Raw genomic sequence first — 23273 nt, 5'->3', positions numbered from 1 at the left:
AAACGTGAACCCTCATGTTACATTTCACATTCTAACTGAGCAGAGCAATTTAGGCCTATTCCTATTTTCCATTTTCAACAAGCAACAGCAAACCTGCAGGCTATTCAGAAAATGATGTGTATGTACCATATGTGGTATATATATACTAAGTTAATATAACACTGAAGTTTGATTTTATCATTTAGATTTTTAAAATCAAGAAAGGTACAGTGCAGCAAGAGCAATACCACCTGCTAGCAGCAGCAGTCTGCATGACAAACGGAAGTGACGTTCTCACAACGTTATATCCCAGCATTCCTTTTTCCTCCTCCCTCTTTCCCCCTCAGCAACAATGTCCAAGAGAGGTAAGAGGCCGATGCTGAAATCTACCTTAATCCTCTTTTTACAATGATCTAAAACGTTAAATCAAAGCAGTTATGCAAAGATGTATGGTTTTTCATTAAACCTAGTCTTGTATTTAAGCAAAATGGATATTCCCTGTAAGGTACGATAAATTCATATACGGACGAAGACGGAAGCCATGTTTGCTCTTAGTAGCTAGCAGATAAAGCTATTAATGCTAGAAAAGAATGACTCCTTTAAATGTCTTATCGAATTAACTGCACGTTCTATTGGCGTTTTAATGGATTGTGTGAAACACTTTATTTTCATATATAGTGAAAAGTGCTGGCTGTCTATACTGTCAGTTGAAAGAAGTAGCCTTGTCAAATATGGCTAGGCTAATAGCCACTAGCCGGTAAGAGTGTTGGCATGCGGGGGGTGGAAGTCTGCTTGCTGCTTGTTCTAGGCAGCCTTAGGGACACGTGGTGTGTTTTATAGTGTTTTCATTACTTAATTTCTGTCGTTGGAAGAAAGTGACTTTATATTTATCATCTGTCGAGACGTATCGAGGTCCAGAAGCTGACTGCCAATTAGTCTTCCGTGAATTAGCTGCTTTTAATGTTAGCACAAGCAGGGGAAATTGTCGTTAAGGTTAACATTAACACAACGTTAATTTGGTTTCATCTTAGTAACAATCCCTCAAGTAATGTTGGATGGCTAATTAGGGACGTTATGCATGTCGGGTTCACCCTAGTGGGTTATCTCTAGAAACGGCAGGATATATTAGTAGTATACGTTCGTCTTGATCTTAACTTGCACATCAAGGTTAACCTGCACATCTTTGTTATGACCATTATTTATCAGCTCACATCCATCCCTCCTTAAAAGCACTTGCTTGGCCTGATTAGTGGCTGGGTGAGTTGTCGTGGAAGGGAATATTAAACCCCATTTCTCTTGGGTGAGATGGCAGTGCCTTGTACTGAAATGATCTCAATCCGGAATGGAACATGCTTGCCCCTATAGTTTTACAACTGAATGATAAGATTTGCTAAAAACTAGGTAGGGTGGCTCATTCGAATTTGCCTGAAATAGTGCAATACTCAATTTGTTTATTTTTTGTCAGGACGTGGTGGGTCATCTGGAGCGAAGTTCCGCATCTCACTGGGTCTCCCAGTGGGTGCAGTCATCAACTGTGCTGACAACACAGGTATGCTATGCAACCACACCTGCACTTGATCTGTGCGTTTTTATAGGTAAATCAGCAACACAGGTATGCTATGCAACCACACCTGCATAGTGCTGGGCGGTATACCGGTTCACACCATATACCGTGTATATTTTCGTTATGATATGAATTTTTAATATACCGCCATACCGGTGTATTTGATTACACAACGTTTGGAATGCTGCGCGACAGTGTTTCAGACGGGACTTTTTTCACACGCACTTTTTCACACGCATGGTGCCACTGCAAGGCATAGTGAGGGTAAACACAAAACACCTTAAGTTTTTTTCCCCTGAAATATGACCCTTAAGGCTTAATTTCTCCTTAGGTAAGGGGTTTATTTAAGGGTGTTGCACAGAATAATACCTTAAGTTATCTTTAGTTATATCTTTAGTTAAGGAAAAACGTTAAGGGATACTGCATTGAAAAGGATTTACAGTCACGCAAATTCTATTTAGATTGTTCAACAGCTGTAACTAGCTGGCTAGTAGGTGATGTCGTTAGTTAGCAACCCACCGAACACAGTGAAGTTTAATGATCTTATCATTCATCTCACCTTAAGAAAATTCGCTGAAATTATCCAGGTAGCAAGTAAAGCGTGTTAGACATGCACTGAGCAATACTAGCTGGCTAGTTAGAAATTATCCTGACTGTCATCAGTGCACCAAAACGAACGTTTTTTGTTAGTGTTTTGCCTAGCCAACCGAACCGAAGCTCATGGCAGGCTAACAAGACATCCACATCCACATGAAGTTAACGTTAGCCTACCTCTAACGTCATGTAAACCACACAATAACAATACGTTTCTGATGGGCCTATTTGACAGAGAAAGCATATTAAAACAGAGGTTTTATTTTAAATTGTATCTTTTCAAAAAAGTATAATTATTGCAAGTTGCACTACTTTTTGTATTGGTTTTATACAAGATGTTTGTGAAATTTGCACAGTAAAAGTTATGTATTTTGACTGCAATTGTCTTTGCATTCTGATTAGATTCTTCATTAGAATCATGAGTGGCTCTTTGTAAACAGCATCATTTTCTGGGGCCATGCAAAACTGCATTACCACTAGTGTGGAGTTATTCTACATCATGACCGTAAAATAGACCATCCTTGGTCAATGTACTGCAGCAATTCCTCTCTCAACCTGTAGAAAATGCTGCGAACATCTGATTACGCATGGTAAAAAAATACCGTCATATACCTTGAAACCGTAAGAATTTTGAAAAATACCGTGATGTACATTTTTGGTCATACCGCCCAGCACTACACCTGCACTTGATCTGTTCGTTTCTATAGGTAAATCAGCAACACAGGTATGCTATGCAACCACACCTGCACTTGATCTGTGCGTTTTTATAGGTAAATCAGCAACACAGGTATGCTATGCAACCACACCTGCACTTGGTCTGTGTTTTTATAGGTAAATCAGCAACACCGGTATGCTATGCAACCACACCTGCACTTGATCTGTGCGTTTTTATAGGTAAATCAGCAGCGGTGATGTACTACTGTTGTGATGACCATTACGTATCTGCTCACATCCCTCCTTAAAAGCACTTGCTCTGTCTGCTTAGTGGTTGAGTGAGTTGTCGTGGACGGGAATATTAAACCCCATTTCTCTTGGGTGAGATAGGCAGTGCCTTGTACTGACTTGATCTCAATCCGGAATGGAACATGCACACCCCTGATGGTCATAACTGAGTGACAGGCGCCGGACTATGACTATGCCATGACTAATTCAAACTTGTTTTAATTTGATGACCAGGAGCCAAGAACCTGTACATCATCTCCGTCAAGGGCATCAAGGGTCGCCTGAACAGGCTGCCCGCTGCAGGTGTGGGTGACATGGTGATGGCCACAGTGAAGAAAGGCAAGCCAGAACTCAGGAAGAAGGGTAAGTCTGCTGTGCCAGTTACCTCACCTGTACGCCAACACTGACCCTAGTTTTTGTTTTGTATGTTATTGCACCCAGTTTCACAGCACTGGACTGCTGTAGGAGAATGCACACAGGACTTAACATTTCTCACAACCACAGGAGTATGCTAGACGAATATGAATGAATCTGCAATGAAAGCAGTTTTAGTAGTAGAAAAGTTACACTTATTCACATTACAAAGCAAGATTCATCAGTTGATCTGGTTACAGTTACAGCAATGGTCATGTACATCTGTTGTAATTGACCACTTGGTGTCCGGACACATCCCTCCTTAAAAGCACTCGCTTGGCCTGATTAGTGGCTGAGTGAGTTGTCGTGGAAGGGAATATTAAACCCCATTTCTCTTGGGTGAGATGGCAGTGCCTTGTACTGAAATGATCTCAATCCGGAATGGAACATGCATGTCTGATGATTTAACATCAGTGATAAGTGATTATTAGATTTAAGATGGACATGATGTGGTGACTCAATCAAATTTGTCTTTCTCAATTCATGATCTAAAGATCAACGATTGGCTGATGACTAAATATAATGGCTATAACAATGTGTTGTGCAGAGACATTGTTTATTCCAATATGTGAATATAATGATCTGTTTCTAGTTAGGATGTATGGGGTGATAAAAAAAAAAAAAAAAAAAAAAAAAGCTCCAACAGTCATAGATGGCTGGGCAAAGTTACTGATAATGAAATTTGCTTTTATCTGACCAAAAATAAGTTTTCTAGGAATGGATTTCAGTTTACTTTGTGTAATTGTCTCCACCGTATTAGCCTGTTCATAATGAGGCAAACATGTTCTGAAATGCATTTGTGAAGTAATGGAATTGGAAGTTCTGCTGCTTTGCATAAATGAGCGCGCTTTGAGAATTGTGGCTTTGTTCAACTTGTGTATATGGTCCATGTTTCCATGCCTTTTCCAGTAAGGACAACAGAATGTAATTGAAGGCCATACTCCCCTTTTCCCTTGTGGTTACACTTGTAATGACCTATTGGCCTATCGACTAGGTCTGACTCGGTGTGGGCGTCTGGCAAGACGACTGGGCCGTATCTAACATGTAGTGACACTGGTTTTCAAGGCCATTGCTGATTTCTATCGATTCTCTCCCCACAGTGCATCCTGCGGTGGTCATTCGGCAACGGAAGTCGTATCGACGAAAAGATGGCGTGTTCCTATACTTTGAAGACAATGCGGGGGTCATAGTGAACGTTAAAGGGGAGATGAAAGGTGTGTGCCCCTAAAAGTGTTTTTTCTGTGTGTGTGTGTCCGTCCCTCCTTAAAAGCACTTGCGTTGTCTGCTTAGTGGCTGGGTGAGTTGTCGTGGAAGGGAATATTAAACCCCATTTCTCTTGGGTGAGATTAGCAGTGCCTTGTACTGAATAAATCTCAATCCGGAATGGAACATGCACACCCCTGATGGTCATAACTGAGTGACAGGCTCAATCCGGAATGGAACGCTGCTATGATGGTTAATTATAAGGAACAGTCATGGAAGAAAATTGGCAACATTTTGAATTTCTAGTTTGTGCTGTTCCAGATTTGTTGCTCAAACCTTGTGTTGAATGTAGTTAACAAGATCTGTTGCCTTTTAATTGAATTAAAAGTGTTATTGCAAGCCTGGTGTTGCTCATATCTATTTTATCTTGTCTGACACAGGTTCTGCCATCACTGGCCCTGTTGCCAAGGAATGCGCCGATCTGTGGCCCAGGATTGCCTCCAACGCTGGCAGCATTGCCTGATGTTGACCCTGGCATGTTTATTTTCAATAAAAACGCTCAGAAAGTCTTATTGCGTCCTGTCCCTTTTCTACATCAGTGAAACTTGTGTATTCTGCCTGGATGGAAAGGTATAAAGGCGATGGTGTGCTGGAGCAGAGATTGGATCATGTATTCCCAGACCTGTTAAATTGCATGCTATTTTTGGCTGCAGTAAGCAGCGCTATGACCTGTTAATTACTGCCCAGTGGATCCTGAGGGATTCCTGGTTGCAGTGCAGTCTCGTCCTAACCTAAAGATTCTTCTGCCAGATATTCGAAAGCCTCAAGTCTGGTAAATATTGAAGAAGTTGCTAAACCTGAAGTTCTCGGGTACTGGACTAGAATTGTCAGCCATGGATAATGCCTATTTGAAAATCAATGAAGAAAAATCTGGCTTAACACGACATGAAAATAAAGTCTGAGCTGTGTAGTTTTTCTGCCCTGAGTAATTGTGAGTATCTGATAAAGAGGACTGCTGTGCTCTGGATCTGGCCTAGCTTGCTACTATGTGGGACCCAACCTCAATAATTGGCTGTCTGTCCACTTGACAAACTCTTTCAGGTAGATGGATGTGAACAGATCTACTCATTGGTGGTCCTGTTCAAGGTGTATTTTGCTACAGGTGTGACCGGAGACTTTCTAATGAGACGACTTGGCACTCAAAGTATCTCCCATAGGGGAAGCCGTGGCCCACTGGTTAGCACTCTGGACTTGTAACCGGAGGGTTGCCGGTTCGAGCCCCGACCAGTGGGCTCGAACCGGCAATGAGTGGGCCGCGGCTGAAGTGCCCTTGAGCAAGGCACCTAACCCCTCACTGCTCCCCGAGCGCCGCCGTTGAAGCAGGTAGCTCACTGCGCCGGGATTAGTGTGTGCTTCACCTCACTGTGTGTTCACTGTGTGCTGTTTGTGTTTCACTAATTCACCGATTGGGTTGAAAGCAGAGACCAAATTTCCCTCACGGGATCAAAAAAGTATATATACTTATACTTATACCTAGAAATGTATGGGTTTCGTTCGTAAACCAAACTTGGCCGTCGTCTACACATTCAGTCCCTTCCGCCGCCAAAAGTTGACATTTGAATACATTGTGGCAAGCATGGGGTATGTTTTGATTACATCGTGCCAATCGTGTTGTGATCTCGCAGCTGGAGCGAGGTTGGTGTGTCGTGAAGCATTGCACACGCGCAGTTCTACCTGAAATAGATGCCCGTTAAGTGCCCAAAAAGCGTTGCAATATGGCCGCCGAGTGGAGGACCTTGCCTAAAAGGACTTTGGTGTCACTCTAGTTTCCTTGCTGTGTTCCTGAGGGGTTATATCAAGGCGAATAATGTTTCCAGTCTGATTCTTTCATCCCCTGCGTACTTTTAAATTAAACTGTTAGTGGGAGTGAGTTCTGCTGTTTCACCCGCCTGAAGGATGGACAGGCCTATAAAATGTAATATAGCACTATGACCTCAAATATTATGTTTGTCTTATTTTGTGCAATATTACACGTCAAGGTTAATGCCTGGTGTAATAGTGCAATGAAGAACCATGTGACTCTTGACTTCAGATTGGCTCTGACAGCTTTAAGTCTACCCAAGAGTGAGAGAAGATAACTTGCCAATCAAAACAATGATAAGCACTATGTTTGTATGCAGTGGCCACATCTGACCAAATGCTGACATGTACGCTAAAAGGAGTACACCTTCCAATGAGTTCTGGAATGAAAATATTCAGCTGGCTGAGCCTTTGGGGGATAAGGCTGAAGAACTTCCATGGGAGTGATGGTGGTGGTGGTGGGGGGGATGAATTGAAAACCAGACTGAGAATCACTGCATTTGTTTCCTATTGGCAATCACACCTTGGCCAGAATCTAATCAGAACTCTGCTGTTGCAAAATTGCCTGAATAAATTGAGGCCTTGGAGTCATGCTTGCTCTCAAAGCTCTGCATTGTGGTACAGGAGGAGCCTGGCCCTGTATGAGCACGGAGTGCCCCCTACTGGTGGAAAGAAATAATGCATACATATTACACAACGAGCCTCGGTTCCTGTACAGCTTTTGTGGAGAATCAGCTGTAATTATATTGAATATCTCAAAAAACTTAACAGTGACAATGTAAATATGTACAACACACTTGACATTTGACTTGAAGCTTACCGAAAAGAAACATCTAGGTTAAACGAGATTGTGCTCTGTAGAAGGCAAAGACCCACAATGGTTTTCTGGAATATTATGAAATTCCAAATAATCAGACAGCTTGAAACTGCAGGCCTTGTGGCCATGTTTCCCCTCGTTTAACCAGGCATTGAGCTTTGATGGCGTACACAAATTCTCAGTTGACTTTGACATAACCATTGAGCCACGTAATTTTTTTAAAACATGTAAAACATTTCTTAAAAGTTTCTTCTTTCTTTCTTTGTTTCTTTCTTTCTTTTTTTCTTTCTTTCTTTTTTCTTCTTCTTATTTTTTTTACACACATATTTTCATCATAATATAAACACTTAAATATAATAGAAAAATGAGTCTCTTTGAATTCTGTAGTGAGTGGATCCTGGTGTGAACTGCAGGATGGATTTGTGTCCGGTCTGGGGGCTTCGTCAGCTGGTAGCTCTCCACAGCAGTCCCTCAGGGAGCGCTGGACCATGTGTCCTCAGCTGTTTGTGCTGTCTGCTATTTCAGAAGCCATTCATTCACTGAAAAGGAAAATACAGACACGGCTCGATTCAGAATGCACACTGACAAGTCAACCCATTACATTATCTAATGCCCTAGTGATTGGTTCGGTATGCTATTAACACAGTTGCTGATAAATGTGTTACTTTTTAATAAGCGGACCCCGAATGTAGCCTTCTACAAAGCGCAGTGCACTGTAGACAAATGAAAGGTGTGAACAAAGTCTGATATCAAAGCAAGAAAATCCACAGATATATATATATTTGGTATTTGACGTTTGTTTCTTCCTCCAACCGCCCACCCACCACACTAAGAACAGTCTGTGGTGTGCGGATATGGTTGTTGGGGGAAGGCATACGCAAACACCTCTGCATCGTCTTAACAACTAATTCACACATACACACAATCTGCCTTAATGTAAAATAAATACACAAGCTCCTGCAGCATTTGAAGACTGAAGTCAGTCACAACAAGAAATACATAAAAAACACACACACACATACACAAACTTCCATAACCTCTACACAGCAAAGATAAAGACACACACACACACACACACACACACACACTCTCACACTCACACTCACACACACAGTCTTAGGCATTTATCTTAATGCAGTGTTTCTTTTCTTCCTTATTCGTGTCTCTACAAATGGAGATTTCTAAAACGTCAGCACCACAGCACCGTTGCCAGTCGTGCATATGCGCACCTCTGTATTGAGGCCTCTGGAGGCGGTTGTTGGGGCAGTCGCGTCCGCGCTGCGTGAAGTTGATATTGGTGCGGATGCAGCGCTGGTTGAGGGCCTGCACTGGACGCATGTTATCACTCATGCTCAGGAAAATGTCAGACGGCTGGTTCTGACTGAGCAGCCGCAGAGACTGCATCTGCGATGCGGAAAGAGATAAGAGAGAGAGACAGAGAGAGAGAGAGAGAGAGAGAGAGTAGGAGGGGGAGATAAGTGGTCAAGAGTGGAGTGGAGGGAGGAAGAGAGAGACAGACACAGAGAGAGGGAGGAAGGAGGAAGGAAGAGGTAAAGAGAAAAAGAGTAGAGGGAGATGAAGAGTGAAATAGAGAAGAAAGGAGAGAGAGATAGATAGATATAGAGATAGAGAGAAAGAGAGAGAAAAAGAAGACAGTGTAAGGAAGTGGTAAAGAGAAAAAGAGAAGTCGACAGAAAGAGAGAAGAAGAGGAGGGAGGTAGAGAGAGAAACAGTAAAAAGAGAAAAAGAGAGTGGAGGGAGGGAGAGAGGGAGGGAGGAGGAGGGAGGGAGGAGGGGGGTACGGGTGAGGAAACCATGAGGGGAAGAGTGAGAGAAGTGAGACGGATGGGGGAGTGCAGAGGGGTTGGATGGATGGAGGGATAGAGACAGGGTGGAGGAAGAGGTTAAGAGGGATAGAGGGAATAAAGAGAATGAGAAAGACAGAGAGAGAGAGAAGGGGAAGGTGAGGAAGACATGCACAGAGGAGTGATGGGGAGAGGTAACGACAGCAGGTAGGTAGGTTTGATAGGAAGAGAAGAGAGAGAGAGAGAGTGAGAGAGCGAGAGTGAGAGAGAGAGAGAGTGAGAGAGAGCGAGAGCGAGAGTGAGAGAGAGAGAGAGAGAGCGAGAGTGAGAGAGAGAGAGAGAGGAGCAGGGGGAGGCACGAGTTGTATTATTAATTAGAGTAGCAGAGTATTCCAGGGCAGGTGCCTCACCAAGGGATATGAGAGAGAGGAAAAATGGAAAGATGATGTTGTTTATCTGCAAAAGGCAAGGCACCAGAATATAATGAATCCATTTCTCTTTTGCACTGTGTACACTTTGATAACACAAGATCTTCACAAATACACTGTACTAAACCACGCGCCCACTAATTTAACATAAATTACTCAAAAACCAATGCCATGCTTTCCCCCCTCTCCACTAAAACGGTTTAAAGAGCCTCATTTAAATGAGGTACTTAACATCCTTGCGTATATACCTTAGACGCACTCCAAAGGTCCAGCCCACTGAATAATTCATTTGTGATGAAGAATAGAACATGAACACGTCAACCTCTCCACCAACCAACAGATCTATAAAAAGCCTATTGGTTTGCTCTCAGCATCATAAAGTATTCCAGCCCTGGCTGGACTGGCCACTAGAGGGACTGACTAATCAGCTCCTGCTGAAAGGCTGCAGGCATAAAACACTGGCCGCGTCCCAGCGGAGTGTGTGCGTGTGTGAGAGTGTGAATGTGAGAGAGACAGAGAGAGAGAGAGAGAGCAAAAGAGTGTGAAAGAGAGCGCGAGGGAGAGAGAGTGTGTGTGTGTGTTTGTGTGAGAGAGAGAGAGAGAGAGAGAAAGACAGAAAGAGAGATTGAGTTTGTGTGTGAGAGAGAGAGAGTGTGTGGATGTGGTGGAAGGGTACCTTGCAGCCTCTGTTGCATACAAAATCGTTCAAGATAATCATTATGTTAGGGGTTGGAGTGTGTGTGTGTGTGTGTGTGTGTGTGTGTGTGTGAAATTGTATGCAATGATCTGAGTAGGAAACAGTGGCACTGAACAGTAGAGCATGTGTGTGTTTGGTGTGTGTGTGTGTGTGTGTGTGTGTGTGTGTGTAGCCATAAGTAGCGGGGTGGACCCACCTGCAGCCGTGTAATGTACACCGGCTTGTTCATGATTATCCAGGAGGCGGTCTCAAGGCACGGGGGGATGGTTAGGGAGCCCTCGTACGTGATGAAGCGCGACGTCTCGGGGTAGAGCTCCTTCAGGTTGAGTCCCATGAGCAAGAACGCGTCGTCTGAGGTGGGGAGGGGGGGGGGGGGGGGGGGGGGCAGGGGGGGGGGGCAGCAGGGGCAGCGGGGGCAGCGGGCAAACAGCACCACCAAAGCAAAGAGCACAGAGCAAAGAGAATACAAAAAGAGGTTGGTTGCTTATGGGCAGAAGAATGGAAAAATGGAGAAATATTGTTGTGTGAGATTTATGTGGTTTGGGGTGATTGCAAAGTATCAAATATCACATTGACTGAGTAGTTCAGTGTCATAGGAGCAGGGGAAAGGAGAAAAATAATTTAATGTCTGAAGGAAGAAAAGGCATAAGCCTTGAAATATCACCAAGCCCAAGGACACTTACGCTTATAGGTTATTCGTGTAATGGTCTCTCTGACAAGCATGCGATTTAGGAATGAATTTGAAGCCTCGGCTATCTGTAAAACAGACGGATTAAAATTAAAATAAAGCCATAAAAAGCTGCAAATAATAGTAAAATATCAGTACAATATTTTATCACCAGCATAAAAAAAACATCAATGTATCTCTGAATCTGGTCTTACTCCAAAGAGATCAAAACATCTTACAGCTGTGTGTGAGTGTGTGTGTGTACATACGTGCTGTTTCAGAGTGTACGTGAGAATATTTTTCAATGTGTTTTTCGTGCGTCTGCTTGTGTGTGTGTGTGTGTGTGTGTACTTCTGTTTTTCCATCACAGCACCACCTGGATGGTTGACTAACCTTCAGGAACATGGACACAACTGCTATTCCATTTGGACTCTTGGCAGCCTCGCTGTAGTTTAAATACAAATCGTGGTTGTAATGAATGAGCTGCACCTACATATGAGAGAGTGCCGAGAGAGAGAGAAAGAGAGAGAGCACAAGAGGGGGAGAGGGAGAGAGAGAGAGATAGCACGAGAGGAAGAGGAGAGAGAGAAAGAGAGAGAGAGAGAGAGAAAGGCGAAAGCGAGAGGGAGAAAGCATAATTCATGAGTCACACTTTTTTGTGTAGAAAACCCATTAGTCCACTTGAGTTATTCCAGGGCTTGTTTACAGGCAAAGGCTTGTTTACTGCACAGGATATGAAACAGAGTTTTCTCGTTATTAGTAGAGTGTCGCAGGGAAAAAAAATGTAAGGCTTGCAAGACTGGTGCATTAGTGGCTCTCCAGCCGAAATCAATTTGATGCGGCTAAATGTGGTGCCACGAGGGTTAAGGCTCTGCTGACTCTGCTGCTTACACCACCCCCCCCAACCTGGTGGAGCTCAGATCTCTATCCAGCCTGGTATGGACGGCCGAAAAAACACAACTACAGTCATTAATTACAATGAACGTGCCTGTCTCCACTATAATGAAGCAGTTAGGATGCAAATTGCTGGTGCTCCCCAGCAACCCCTGTTTTGACAGAAACCAAGACTGTGGATTATCGGGATGAATGATGGTGTCGGCCCGGGGAGGGCTGGGCTGGGCAGACGTACACCCAGCGACGGGGGAGGATCACCGGGGATATCATTCTCATCTCTCATCTCCTTCAGAGCCCCGTTTACGCGCGTGAACTGCGGGAGACGAAGCGGGTGGCGGTGATGGAAGTGCTTGTTCATTGCTTAAAAATGAACTGTGTTTGTTTGATGCTTCCGGGATTCATTCATCAACATACAAACACTAGTTCTCATATCTGCAATGGTTATGTGTTCTGTCTTAAACACAGCAGGGTGGTTGCCATGGAAAGAACAACAAATCATTAGAATTCTCTCTCTCTCTTTTTTTTGATCAAACTTTAACAATGAAACTATCGGAGTTCCTTTTTTTTTCTCCTGCGTTTCCTCTGGGCTTACTGCCCACAAGAAAGCACATCCACATCATAGCATCGCATCTACGACGTCAGCCGGAGAATGAGCCAGCCAGCAGATTTCTTCTCTAATATCTTTTAAAGTTACCCCCCCCCCCCCCAGCCTCATCTATCCCCCCTCCCTGAGTGCAAATCCAATCCAATCGCCGTTTTAAAAGCTGGGCCACAGATGCCTAAGACATGCACAAGCCCCTGTTAAATTTTTAATAGGACTGTTCTGTGTAATTAATAGGCACATACTTTAGCCCCTGAATTAAACCTTGATTTCTCTCATTGAAAATCATCAAATAGGCCTTGGCCCGATGCATATCTCGATAGCACAAGACTGGAGATCAACAGTGCTCAGATTTCGTGCTGTGATCTACTTTGACAATGTGACAGCTCAAGGGTGACATATTGGTGGTGAATGATGGGTTGGAGTGAATAGAAATATGAATGCCAGTGATCTGTATTCTCAGCACATACACATTTGTCCAAAGCAGAGCAATATCGAATTTCACCCAGGACACTAGAACAAGAAGGCAAATTAAAGTGAGAGAGCAGTGTATGATGCATGCATACATTGACACGTCGGCCCACTGAGCAACAAAAAACATCCAGCTAATCCCCGTGATCCTACGAGGCATTTAGAAAACAGATTAAGCAAATGACTACAGCTGAAGAGTGATGCTACTACACACTTGCATCTCTTTAGCACAGAACATTTTCTCTGATCCACAGCCCCATACCCACAAATTATTACAATTACACGGGTGATTAACTCTAATTTGGGATCACACACATATGCATTTTACATTTATACCTGGTCAGTGGACAAAAGGATGGCTCATACAATAATGACATTATGTGTAATAACCTACTCATTAGAGATGCGTTTTTTCTAAAGTCTTGTAGTAAATAGTGACTGTTTCTGCTTTAGTCAAGGGCGTTCTGCTGAACAGATCATTTTGTACACAGCTGACAACCAAGCCTCATATTTGCAGACTACTTGCATAGTCCTTTCCTTTTGGGTCGATAAGGACATTTTTTTTCTTCATTTTTGTGAGAGTTATCCGTCTAATTCCAAAATGACAGACAACGAGGGCAAGCATCTTTGCAGTACGATCCACACGGCAAAGAAAGCCCATTGCTTTGGCCGCACCGCCGCAGATAAAGCTGTCACTTCCTCTGAGAACTGCATCTCCCAGTCAATCCTGGGGTGCGTTCAAATCATAATGCTGATTCTCCACAGAGTTTTCCAAAACGATGACCTCAGCACTTCTGCAGTGTTTAGCGCAAAGCGTGGCCAAATGAATGGGGAAAAAAAATAAATCCTTGATTTCTACCTCTATGGAACTCTCTGATAAGGGCTCCCTGGCCTATCAGCTGTAAGTAACCTGTCACAGGCCAGAAAAAGGTACAGCTGTTAGCTGTTTATAATCGGCTCCCTACACGGCTTTTCTTTTAAGAGGGCATGTCACGCAGCACTGGCTCGGCCACATAATGGCACCGCCAGGTCCAGGTATTGCACCTGCCTTCAGAGAGAGTCTGGGCCGTTTTGGCGCCAGACCTGATCCTGAGTCAGCCACTAAGTGGGCCATGCACCCCCCCCCCCCAGCCCCCGCGTCCGCCTCACCTCTCCAGGGAATGCCTGGCCGTTGAGCAGGTGCTCAGAGCCCTGGTTGTCCTCGCTGCCGAAGTGCAGGCGCATCTCCTCCAGTCGGTAACTGTAGCTCAGCGGCCCACCAGAGATGTTCACCAGGTGGGACTTATCGGGCCGAAAGGACACGTGTCGCCCAGTGTTGTACATGGTTCCGCTGATCTGCAAAGGAAACCAGGTGGAACTGTGAGGGAGGAGGCTGGAGGGAAGTGGAGGTGTGTGTGTGTGTGTGTGTATGTGTGTGTGTGTGTGTGTGTGTGTGTGTGTGTGTGTGTCTGTGTGCATGTATGTGTGTGTATGGGGAGCTGGTAAAGCAAGAATGTTGTGATCAGTTGGCGTGAGCCTTAACCATCCCCAAGAGATCCTTAAGTAGCTTACATTATGCTTTCAGTGTAACATGTCCAAGTAGGCTAGATGTGTGTCTTTCTACAGCAGAACATCACATATGCAGTCAAATGTGATTACGCCAGCATCCACTCGCCCCTGAAAGCTTCAGTGCGCACTATCTATCAGGACCCCAGCTGTAACTCACTTAGACACACCAGCACATACGCTATGTGTTTTTGCACATAAATGAGACATACCTGGGGCTAGAGGGAGAAAATAACATGCCAGATTTCTTAAATAGATGTGGCGGGATTAAAGTCAAAACTAAGGAATGCTGTTTCAAGCTGCGGTGCAGTGAATTCCTGCGTGATGAGGCCGCGGTGTTAAGTGCAAGGGAAGCTAACAGAAGAAGGAGAGGAGGGAAGAGAAGAGAATAGAGAGCGAGAGATATGGCTCAGATGATGAAAGATGGCACTTTGAAGGTGAAGGAGAGTTGTGTTCGCAGCTGTCGGCACACTTGCGCATGAATCTTAATAGAGTCGTTTATAACGAGGTAATCTGGTTTGGGTTAGGGTTAGCAGGAGAAATATCGTAGAGGTTCCCGGCAAGGGTGGGGGTGTAATCAATTTTATTTGACACATTGTTTTAATAGGCTTCCAGCGAGAGGCCGTAATTTCCATCATGGCGCATAATGTAGGGGGAATCAAATGAGAGCGAGATAGGCGTCCGGAGCGGCACGGAAAGGCAACGCTACGGCAACGCTACGTCAACGCTACGGCGGTCTGGTGACAGCATTATGAATTGTGCTCAGCATCCCTGTGACAACACCCCTAATTACCAACCAGCGCAGTCACTCAGCTCACTCACGTTCTTGCACCCTGACCTGGGGGCAGGTGGATCACTGCACAACACGGCTGATAAGCTTAATAACTCACGATCACACTCTCTCACTCACTCACTCGCTCGGTCACTCACACATGCAGTCACGTTCATATAACTCTGTGATGCATTTTTCATTTGGCTGCAAAAGTGCAGTATGTTTATTATTACTGTCACTGTGGCTCCAATAAGTTTATTAATATCATGCAATTATAATATATTTTGAGCAGCAGACCCAGTACACCCTCCACCATACACACAAACACTCTCACTCTATTTTCTCCCTGGAGAGGCTCTGCGCCATCTTCAGGAACTAGGCTCACGGAATCCACGAGCGCCTCTTAAAGCAACACCAAAGAGTTTTTTATACCTTAAAATAATGTTTCCAAAATCGTTTCAGTGGTTCATCAACTCGTAACAGGGTGAACGGCAATTCTGCATTCGCTTCGCGGCCCTCTATCGGCTATAACCGCACTATGTAAGTTTGCCAGATCGGGTAGCAGATCTGTAGTTCGATGGAACGAGACATAAGAAACTACAAATTTGACTTGCATCTGATGTCGCAATACATCGTGCTTTTATAAGTCATGCAAAATATTCTACCTTGTCTGTGGACATCGTTATCTGCAAAGCCGGTGCTGGATAAACAAATAGCGTGCGTGCGACAGAGGGAAAGTTCTTTCGTGTTGCTTTAAGTCTCTGAATACTGGCCCGCCTCTTGGACAGCCGACAACACAGACAGGCCATTTGTAGCACCAACAGGAGCATATTCACATGCACCTTCACATACATACACCACTCCATTTAGGTCATCGCCAAGCCAGCACACGTGCACACTCACACACACTCTCTCACACACACATTCAAACACTCACACTCACACACACACATACACACACACACTGAAACACTCACACACACACACACACACACACACACACACACACACTAAAACACTCACACACACACACACACACACACAGTCTGACGGTCTCGAAGGACCCTCGGTGTTGGAGCACACATGGGCACCTCTTTCGCGGAGCGTGTTCCCACTCGGGCTGCGAGTCAACGCGACGACGGGGCCTGATGCATTATTAAACGCTGGGGAGACACACTGCTGCACCAACAGCCTCCATCTTACCGATGCACGCATGCAGGCAGGCCGGCAGGCACGCACGCACACCACACACACACACACACACACACACACAGCCGCAAAAACACATACGTGCAGGCGGGCAGGCCACGGCACGCAAACACAGATCCGCAAACACAGACGGGCATGCCACGCACGCCATGCACACACACATCCGCAAACACAAACACATACGCATGCGGGCTGCCCGCCCCAACTCTGGCAACTTTGTCGGAGAAAATTTCTCCTCTGACGGGCCAGGGTGGGCACAGATGGTAGAACTGCCTAATCTCTTCCAACAGATGCACAGCTACATTAATCATAGGGCAGGGCTTTAAATGAGGAATTAACTCTTTGCTTTCTACCCTGGCTGCCTCTGTCATGTGAGTCAAGCTAATCCTCCTGCCAAGCACTGGCTAGCATTGGCTGCCAAGCCAAGCATTCTCTGCAGGAATGAATGCATCAAAACAAATAAAATATAGGAATAATAATAGAAGAATAATAATAATAAAAAAGGAAATATATATATATATATATATATATGTGTGTGTGTTTGTGTGTGTGTGTGTGTGTGTGTGTGTGTGTGTATACACACATGTGTGTGTATATATATGTATAAAACCTATGTATGTGTGTGTGTGTGTGTGTATATATATGTATAAAACCTATGTATGTGTGTGTGTGTAGATGTGCTTATCTTGCTTTATCTTTCTTGAGCCTGTCTCCATGGTTTCCGCAGGTTGAGTAGGTGTTGAAGGACACCAGAGAGGCCAGGGGAGCTGGTGAATGAGGTTTGGATGGCCGTGCAGCCAGCACAGAGAAACAGTGAGAGAGTGCGTGTATGTAGAAATGATGCTTGGCAACAGCCAAGCCATGTCTGCCTCTGCATGTGCAAATCAGGAAATATGATAAATATGATAAAAATATTTATCATATTTCCTGATTTGCACATTTCATACATTTCATATAGTACCCTTATATATTCACACACACACACACACACACACACACACACACACACACTCAGACAAACACACACACACACAGACACACATACACACACACACACACACACACACACACACACACACACACACACTGCACACACAAAGAATGGCAGGCCATCCGTGCCACATATCACAGCTGACTCAAGAGTCCGGTGGGGAGAGCTCATGGCCTTGAACTGTGGATGACATTCCTGCTGTGCTGCTGGAGCTGTTCTGGCATCTGAACCCATTTGGCAGCAAACGCCGAACGAATGAACGCCGAGATTACGATCGGCACGGGTGCACCAGCTCCCCCGATCCCTGTGGTCAGTCACGGGCAGGCAGCCAGACTGTCTGACACCGCACCAGGGAAGCTACTAATGATCGCCATGTCAAGAGAGGAGCATGTTGTTTGCGCAAAGAGGCAATGAATAACGTAAATACTATGTCGACCTTAGGGGGAGGGGAAGTGAAATGGGCACATTTCTGGCACACTGGCATATCATTTGACACTGAGAGTAATGCACATCAGAAGAGCTTTTATTCTTGGAGTGGTAATATATTACATGTACAATATGGGGAAAATATTAATGAGTTAGGAAGATAACAACAAGGGAGCGGCAAACAATCTTTTCAAGGCTTTAGAGATGTCTCCAATCTTTGAAGTAATGCTTTAAATTAATGCTTCAAGATTTTTCTCTATTATTTTACACCTTTGTAAAGCAAGTGCGATAGAGGAGATATTGAAGAGTCATGATCATACCAAATCAGGCCTAATTATAATTTAGTGAAATGGTGGGGTCCCTGGTGGTTCCCACCTTTTACTGGTGCCCAGGGGTGGAATTTGTAGACACAGAGAGTGGAATGGAGGTGCTCCGCAGTATTCTGTGTCAAGCATATGGATTTGCTAATTAGTTTTACTACAGGGCAGTCTTTAACCACAGGCAGATCTAATTAGTGGACTCATCTGGCCCACTTCAAGGGTGGAAAAAGAAACATGGTAGGTAGTACTTTTTTCCCAAGCTCTGACTGCCGCTACTACAGTGCCTTACCTAAATAATGTGACTTTATCAGAGCCTTCAATGCTAGTCTATCTATCTATCTATCTATCTATCTATCTATCTATCCATCTATCTATCCATTCATGCATCTGTTTTTATCCATCCATCTCTCGACCCTCTCACCCACCATTCCCCAACAATGTGTGTGTGCACTTCATAATCTCTTACTTTCCGCCCGCCTGCGTTAAGGCGTAGAGGTGTCAGAAAGGGATCGAACATCATGTGGCTGGTCTCGATGTTCACCGGAGACTGTCTCTTCCCAATGGCACACAGGTTCCAGGCCGAGTTGACCAGGCCCCAGAAGGATGGCACTACAACACAACGAGAGAAAGAAAGACAATAAACACAAAACAGAAAAGGTAGAAAGCTTTCACATTCAGTGGCCTAAGGCAAGGCTTGGCACAGGTTACCCCAGAGATTTATCATTCAGAGGCAGAAATCCCAAGGTCATGCTCATTCATTTTTTACAGCAGGCACCACCAAAAAGCCCAACAACAACAAGTTTGGCCTGCAAGAGTTACACCGAGTGTCAGTCGTGAGCACATAAGATGCATTACAAACCCCAGTGCAGCACAGGGTCTGAAATTCATCACTTGGACAGTATCTGATAGCATGGATTAGATACAGTCCAGACACATTTGGGTTAGCTTGTTCTGCGGCAAGATGGCATTCAGCACTTGAATGCCTCATGAACGTGTAAAGCAATCTGTCACCAGCCGGCAGCCACTACCATGCCCTCCTCTAGGAAGTTTCTGATTTATGCAGGCTCCTCTCGCAGCCAAGAAGATCAGGGAAGAGATCAGTTGTTATCATCACTGATGTACCGGAGCAGCCCAACAGATGAGCCTTGGGCAGCGTATGGTGATAGGAGTAGGATGAGGCTGGGAAAAACTAACTAACATGTTTGTTGTGACAGGGTCTGAAATTCCGATATTCTCCGCAAATGAAGATGAATGATTGCTATTTGGCAAACACAGGATGCTGATAATGATGTGAGCTCAGTCTCATTAGCACACCTCAAGCCAATCGCGGCCCACAGGTGCAGTGCAGGGAAGGCAGGGCCTTGGAGGAGGGAGATAAGTGCTTGCAGGCCTTGGGAGATATTCCGGCCACTTCATCAATGACATCATTAACCTGCGGTGCTATAATTAAACTCAGGTTGCCCCTGCTAGCATGGGTGTTGTCTGCTTTCTCAGCCAAAGCAAACTTCACAGCAGCGGCCTGTTTACACAGACACACAGACCTGTGGAGTAGGCATTTACCACACTTAGAGAAATAATCCACTCCCAGAAATTATCTCCATAATATAGATGTAGCGATTGACTCCATATATTGCAGAATCAAATATATACCTTGGAATTATAATGTTGTATCTGCATGCTGAGTAGTTCTGAGATACTGTATTGAGCTTCAAAGTTATAGAATTCCATAGAGTTTTATTGATACTGAAGTGGAACAAAGCTATTTAGATATAATGTCCAAAAATGCATGCAACTTCAAGAAACACCTCACCTCATCTTACAACGTTGAATTTGTCAATGATTCAATTTTGACACAAATGTCAAATATTACATATAAAATATTACAACATAACAACAAAAATATTACAAATATTACAACATAACAACAAAAAGATGTTGCTCACGTGCAAAAAAAACATGGCAGACATTCGTTTTTTCCTCAGCAGAAAGTGAAGAATTAGGGTATGGGTAGGATTAGGGTTAGGGTTCATGTGTCATAACAGTGTCATGTGTTTATGACAGTGTCATGTCTCTCTTATGTCGATACAGAAGTGTTACCGTATGAACGTATACTATGTGTAGAGAGCAATCCCTCACCATCGTAATCTCATTTTTTATGGAGGTGATGTTTAGAGGGTTTTGGATCTGAACTCTTCATATGTATTATGTGCTACCACATAAGGCAGTATCAGAATGTATTTTTCAGCCTTTGACTTCAGAATATTGGCATTAATAACATACACCGATATAAGAACTTTCTTATGTGGTTGCACTTAAATTTAACTTGAACTTAAATTTAAAAAAAAGTTAATGAAATGACAAAAGTTTTTAAAGCTTTGTAGTGAAATTACTATATATGGAAGACCCCCCCCCCCCCCCCCCACACACACACGTCACGGCACAGGCTGTCAACTCCATAACTGAAATGCCACAGTTATTACTTTGCTGTTATTACTTTACTGCACCAGTATTTGAAGAATGTACCAGTTGGTCAAATATGGCCTTTGCCTTGACATTCTTTGCTTATGACATTGATATACAGCGGCCCGAGCGCCAGTATCTGCACTGGTGCAGTATGCTGTATGGTTTCATGCTCCCCGGAGCACAGCACCAGATAAAATGAATGACTCGACTAAATTGCTTTAAAGTTGCTTTAGACATAATCATCTGCTAAATGTCAGTCTGCAGGGTGGTTTCATTATACCACCACCTAACTGAGTTATTAGAGGAACGGATTAGTCCGACTCGACGGGGCTGTTTCCTGGACTTTGCCGGTTAATGGGGAGAGCATGGGCAATCTTAATGAAATTCTCAATAGAGAAAAAAGAGAAAAGGGAAGGAGACATAAAACCGCTCTGTAGGAGCGAGTACACGACTGCTGATCCGTGAGTTCCATGTGTTTTATGTAGGATTTACTCTCTCCTACGTCTGCGGGGCCAACGCGCACTGTTCGTTTGTTATCACAGAGCCTGCCAAGATACGGCGGGCACATCTTCATACTCGCAGACAGAGTCAGCAGGTAAGCAAAAAAGAAAAACAAATGGCCGCATTTTAATAGACATGATGCATGGTGTGCGAGGATGGGGAGAAAAAAAACACAGAGATTCCCCGCACAGAGTGATGGAGCCAGAAACACGGAGAGAGGGAGGGAGGGATGAGGAGGGAGGGAGGGAGGGAGAGAGAGATACGGAGGGAGGGACAGAGAGCGATAGAGAGAGAGGGTGAAAGGGAGAGAGGGATATAGAGAAAGAGGGAGGCAGGGAGGGATGGAGAGAGAGAGAGAATGAGACAGACTGAGAGAGTGATAGAGAGAGACAGAGAGGGAGAGAGAGTTAGCTTGGCATGCTGTGAGTGTGGGGAGGGGCAACAGATGTGTCTGGCTGACCTCACCGCGAAATCCTGTTCTGAAATCGCGAAAGTCAGGCCCCTCACCAGAGACATCCGCCATGGCGCAGCACCCACTGCGGGCGCGTGAAAGCTTGAAGGGTTCACTGACAGGGTGACGCGCCTCCTCTCCCCGCCCTAAGTGGAGAGATTAAGAGCTGATACGCTCCACGCCCCCCCCCCCCCCCCCCCCCCCCACACACACACACACACACACACAGGCCGCCCTTCCGAGCAGCGGCTGTCCCACAACTCAAGCGGATTGGCCCTTCATCGCTGATCTGTAAATGCACCGCAGGCTTTCAAAGATCTACGGATGTAAACATAGGTGGAGCCTGTGAATGGGCATACATGCTGTTAGTAGATTGACTGCTAAATATGGAGCTTTAAAAGCATGCGTGTGATACATATAGGCCTACTCGGTATTCGCAGAAAGATCACAGCCCTGTTTTCTCCTACCTGCACAAGGGTGGATTTTTAATTAATTGACAATGCTCAGTCAATTAATTAAAAATCCTGATCCATCTTTCTCAGTGATTTGAAAATTCTGCTGATGGATTTTAATGCATTTCAGTCATTAATTTCCAGAGCCATCTCAGCCTCATGCCGACTCAATACAGCATTTGTCACTGATTGACGTTTAACTAGCGACCAAATTAACAAATAAGGGAAACTTGTGAAATCCGTTACAAGCTTGTCAGCACATTAAAGATTTGTGGGGCTATTTCATGTTTTTCTTATCTCCCCAGAGGTAACGGTAATGAGCCTAGACCTCAGTGTGAGAGGACCATTTTGACTTTTTCTGGTAATCAATTATATCGCTCCTCTGGCTGCACTTTGGGGCGCTTTATGTGTTAGGTGACCTAAATAAATGTCTGTTTCCAAAAATAATGATGTAACCGTGTGGTAATCCCCTTTGCGGAGTTGCACACTGACATTTGGTTGGTTGGTTTGCAGCAAATTCTCCTTCCAAAGGAGACACAAACCCAAATTTTGTCAAAATTGCACACACCCTCTACTCTGTAACGTGTAGGGCCACACCGACGTGGGGTCAATATTGTGTGCCACAGAGGGCGAGACAGATGCCTTTTGTATCAACACAGGAAGCACATTCAAAAGGTTGAATAAGCCCTTTGCATGAACATTGCAATTCTGCACCACAAATGTAAAACCTGCCAAGGTGAAATCGGCTGCAAGCGCTGCGAGCAGTCTTTGTTGCTGTATGTTCCCTTTGAAATTCTTAAAAACAGTGTCTGGGGTTTCTTGCTACCAGCGATGAAATTCTCCGTAATATATTCTGGGGGAACTTTCATAGCTGCCCTTAAATGAATAATGTTCAAGTGTGCCCTTTCAAGTGGGATTCCACAACAAAAGAGATAATGTTAATCTGATGCTTTGCCTAAAGTCTATCTTTTTTCCACTCCTCTGTGCCTGATGTACAATAGCTTAGCCTGCGTGCTGCCTAGCAGCCGCTTATCTGCCAAAACTGTTATCAGCCCATCTTCTATTGACCTTAGCATGAAACGCCCTCTGAATGGATTAAAAGGCAATTTGATTATCAGCGTTTTTAGTGTTCTATTCTTTTGTTCAACAATTTGCGATGTACAATTAGGTTAAACACATCACAAGTGTGTATAGAATGCAAATACAG

The 23273-nt window shown here is 44.4% G+C and overlaps 2 protein-coding genes across 2 annotated transcripts in view; one reads left to right on the top strand and one right to left on the bottom strand.

Annotated features, from left to right (window-relative positions):
• Window positions 1-192: 192 nt before the first annotated feature.
• rpl23 (ribosomal protein L23) lies at window positions 193-5265 on the top strand. The gene is made up of 5 exons (XM_042085339.1): window positions 193-344; window positions 1445-1528; window positions 3314-3442; window positions 4594-4707; window positions 5137-5265. Exons 1-5 carry the CDS (start codon window positions 332-334, stop codon window positions 5217-5219), a joined length of 423 nt encoding a protein of 140 aa, XP_041941273.1. The 5' UTR covers window positions 193-331; the 3' UTR covers window positions 5220-5265.
• A 2004-nt stretch (window positions 5266-7269) lies between these two features.
• The window catches only part of LOC121704814 (carbonic anhydrase-related protein 10-like), a 28214-nt gene continuing 12210 nt past the window's right edge, over window positions 7270-23273 (bottom strand). The window contains exons 3-9 of the mRNA XM_042085327.1: window positions 18666-18808; window positions 14086-14271; window positions 11364-11459; window positions 10987-11059; window positions 10500-10654; window positions 8603-8777; window positions 7270-7912 (exon numbers count right to left, since the gene is read on the bottom strand). Coding sequence (XP_041941261.1) covers window positions 7890-7912; window positions 8603-8777; window positions 10500-10654; window positions 10987-11059; window positions 11364-11459; window positions 14086-14271; window positions 18666-18808 — 851 coding nt within the window. The 3' untranslated portion in view covers window positions 7270-7889. The remainder of the gene's footprint in view (window positions 7913-8602; window positions 8778-10499; window positions 10655-10986; window positions 11060-11363; window positions 11460-14085; window positions 14272-18665; window positions 18809-23273) is intronic.

The sequence above is a fragment of the Alosa sapidissima genome, chromosome 3 (genome assembly GCF_018492685.1).
Source record: "Alosa sapidissima isolate fAloSap1 chromosome 3, fAloSap1.pri, whole genome shotgun sequence".
NCBI classification, from domain to species: domain Eukaryota; kingdom Metazoa; phylum Chordata; class Actinopteri; order Clupeiformes; family Clupeidae; genus Alosa; species Alosa sapidissima.
The sequence above is the reverse complement of the archived record's forward strand: the minus strand, read 5'-3'. Positions and strand labels throughout refer to the sequence as shown.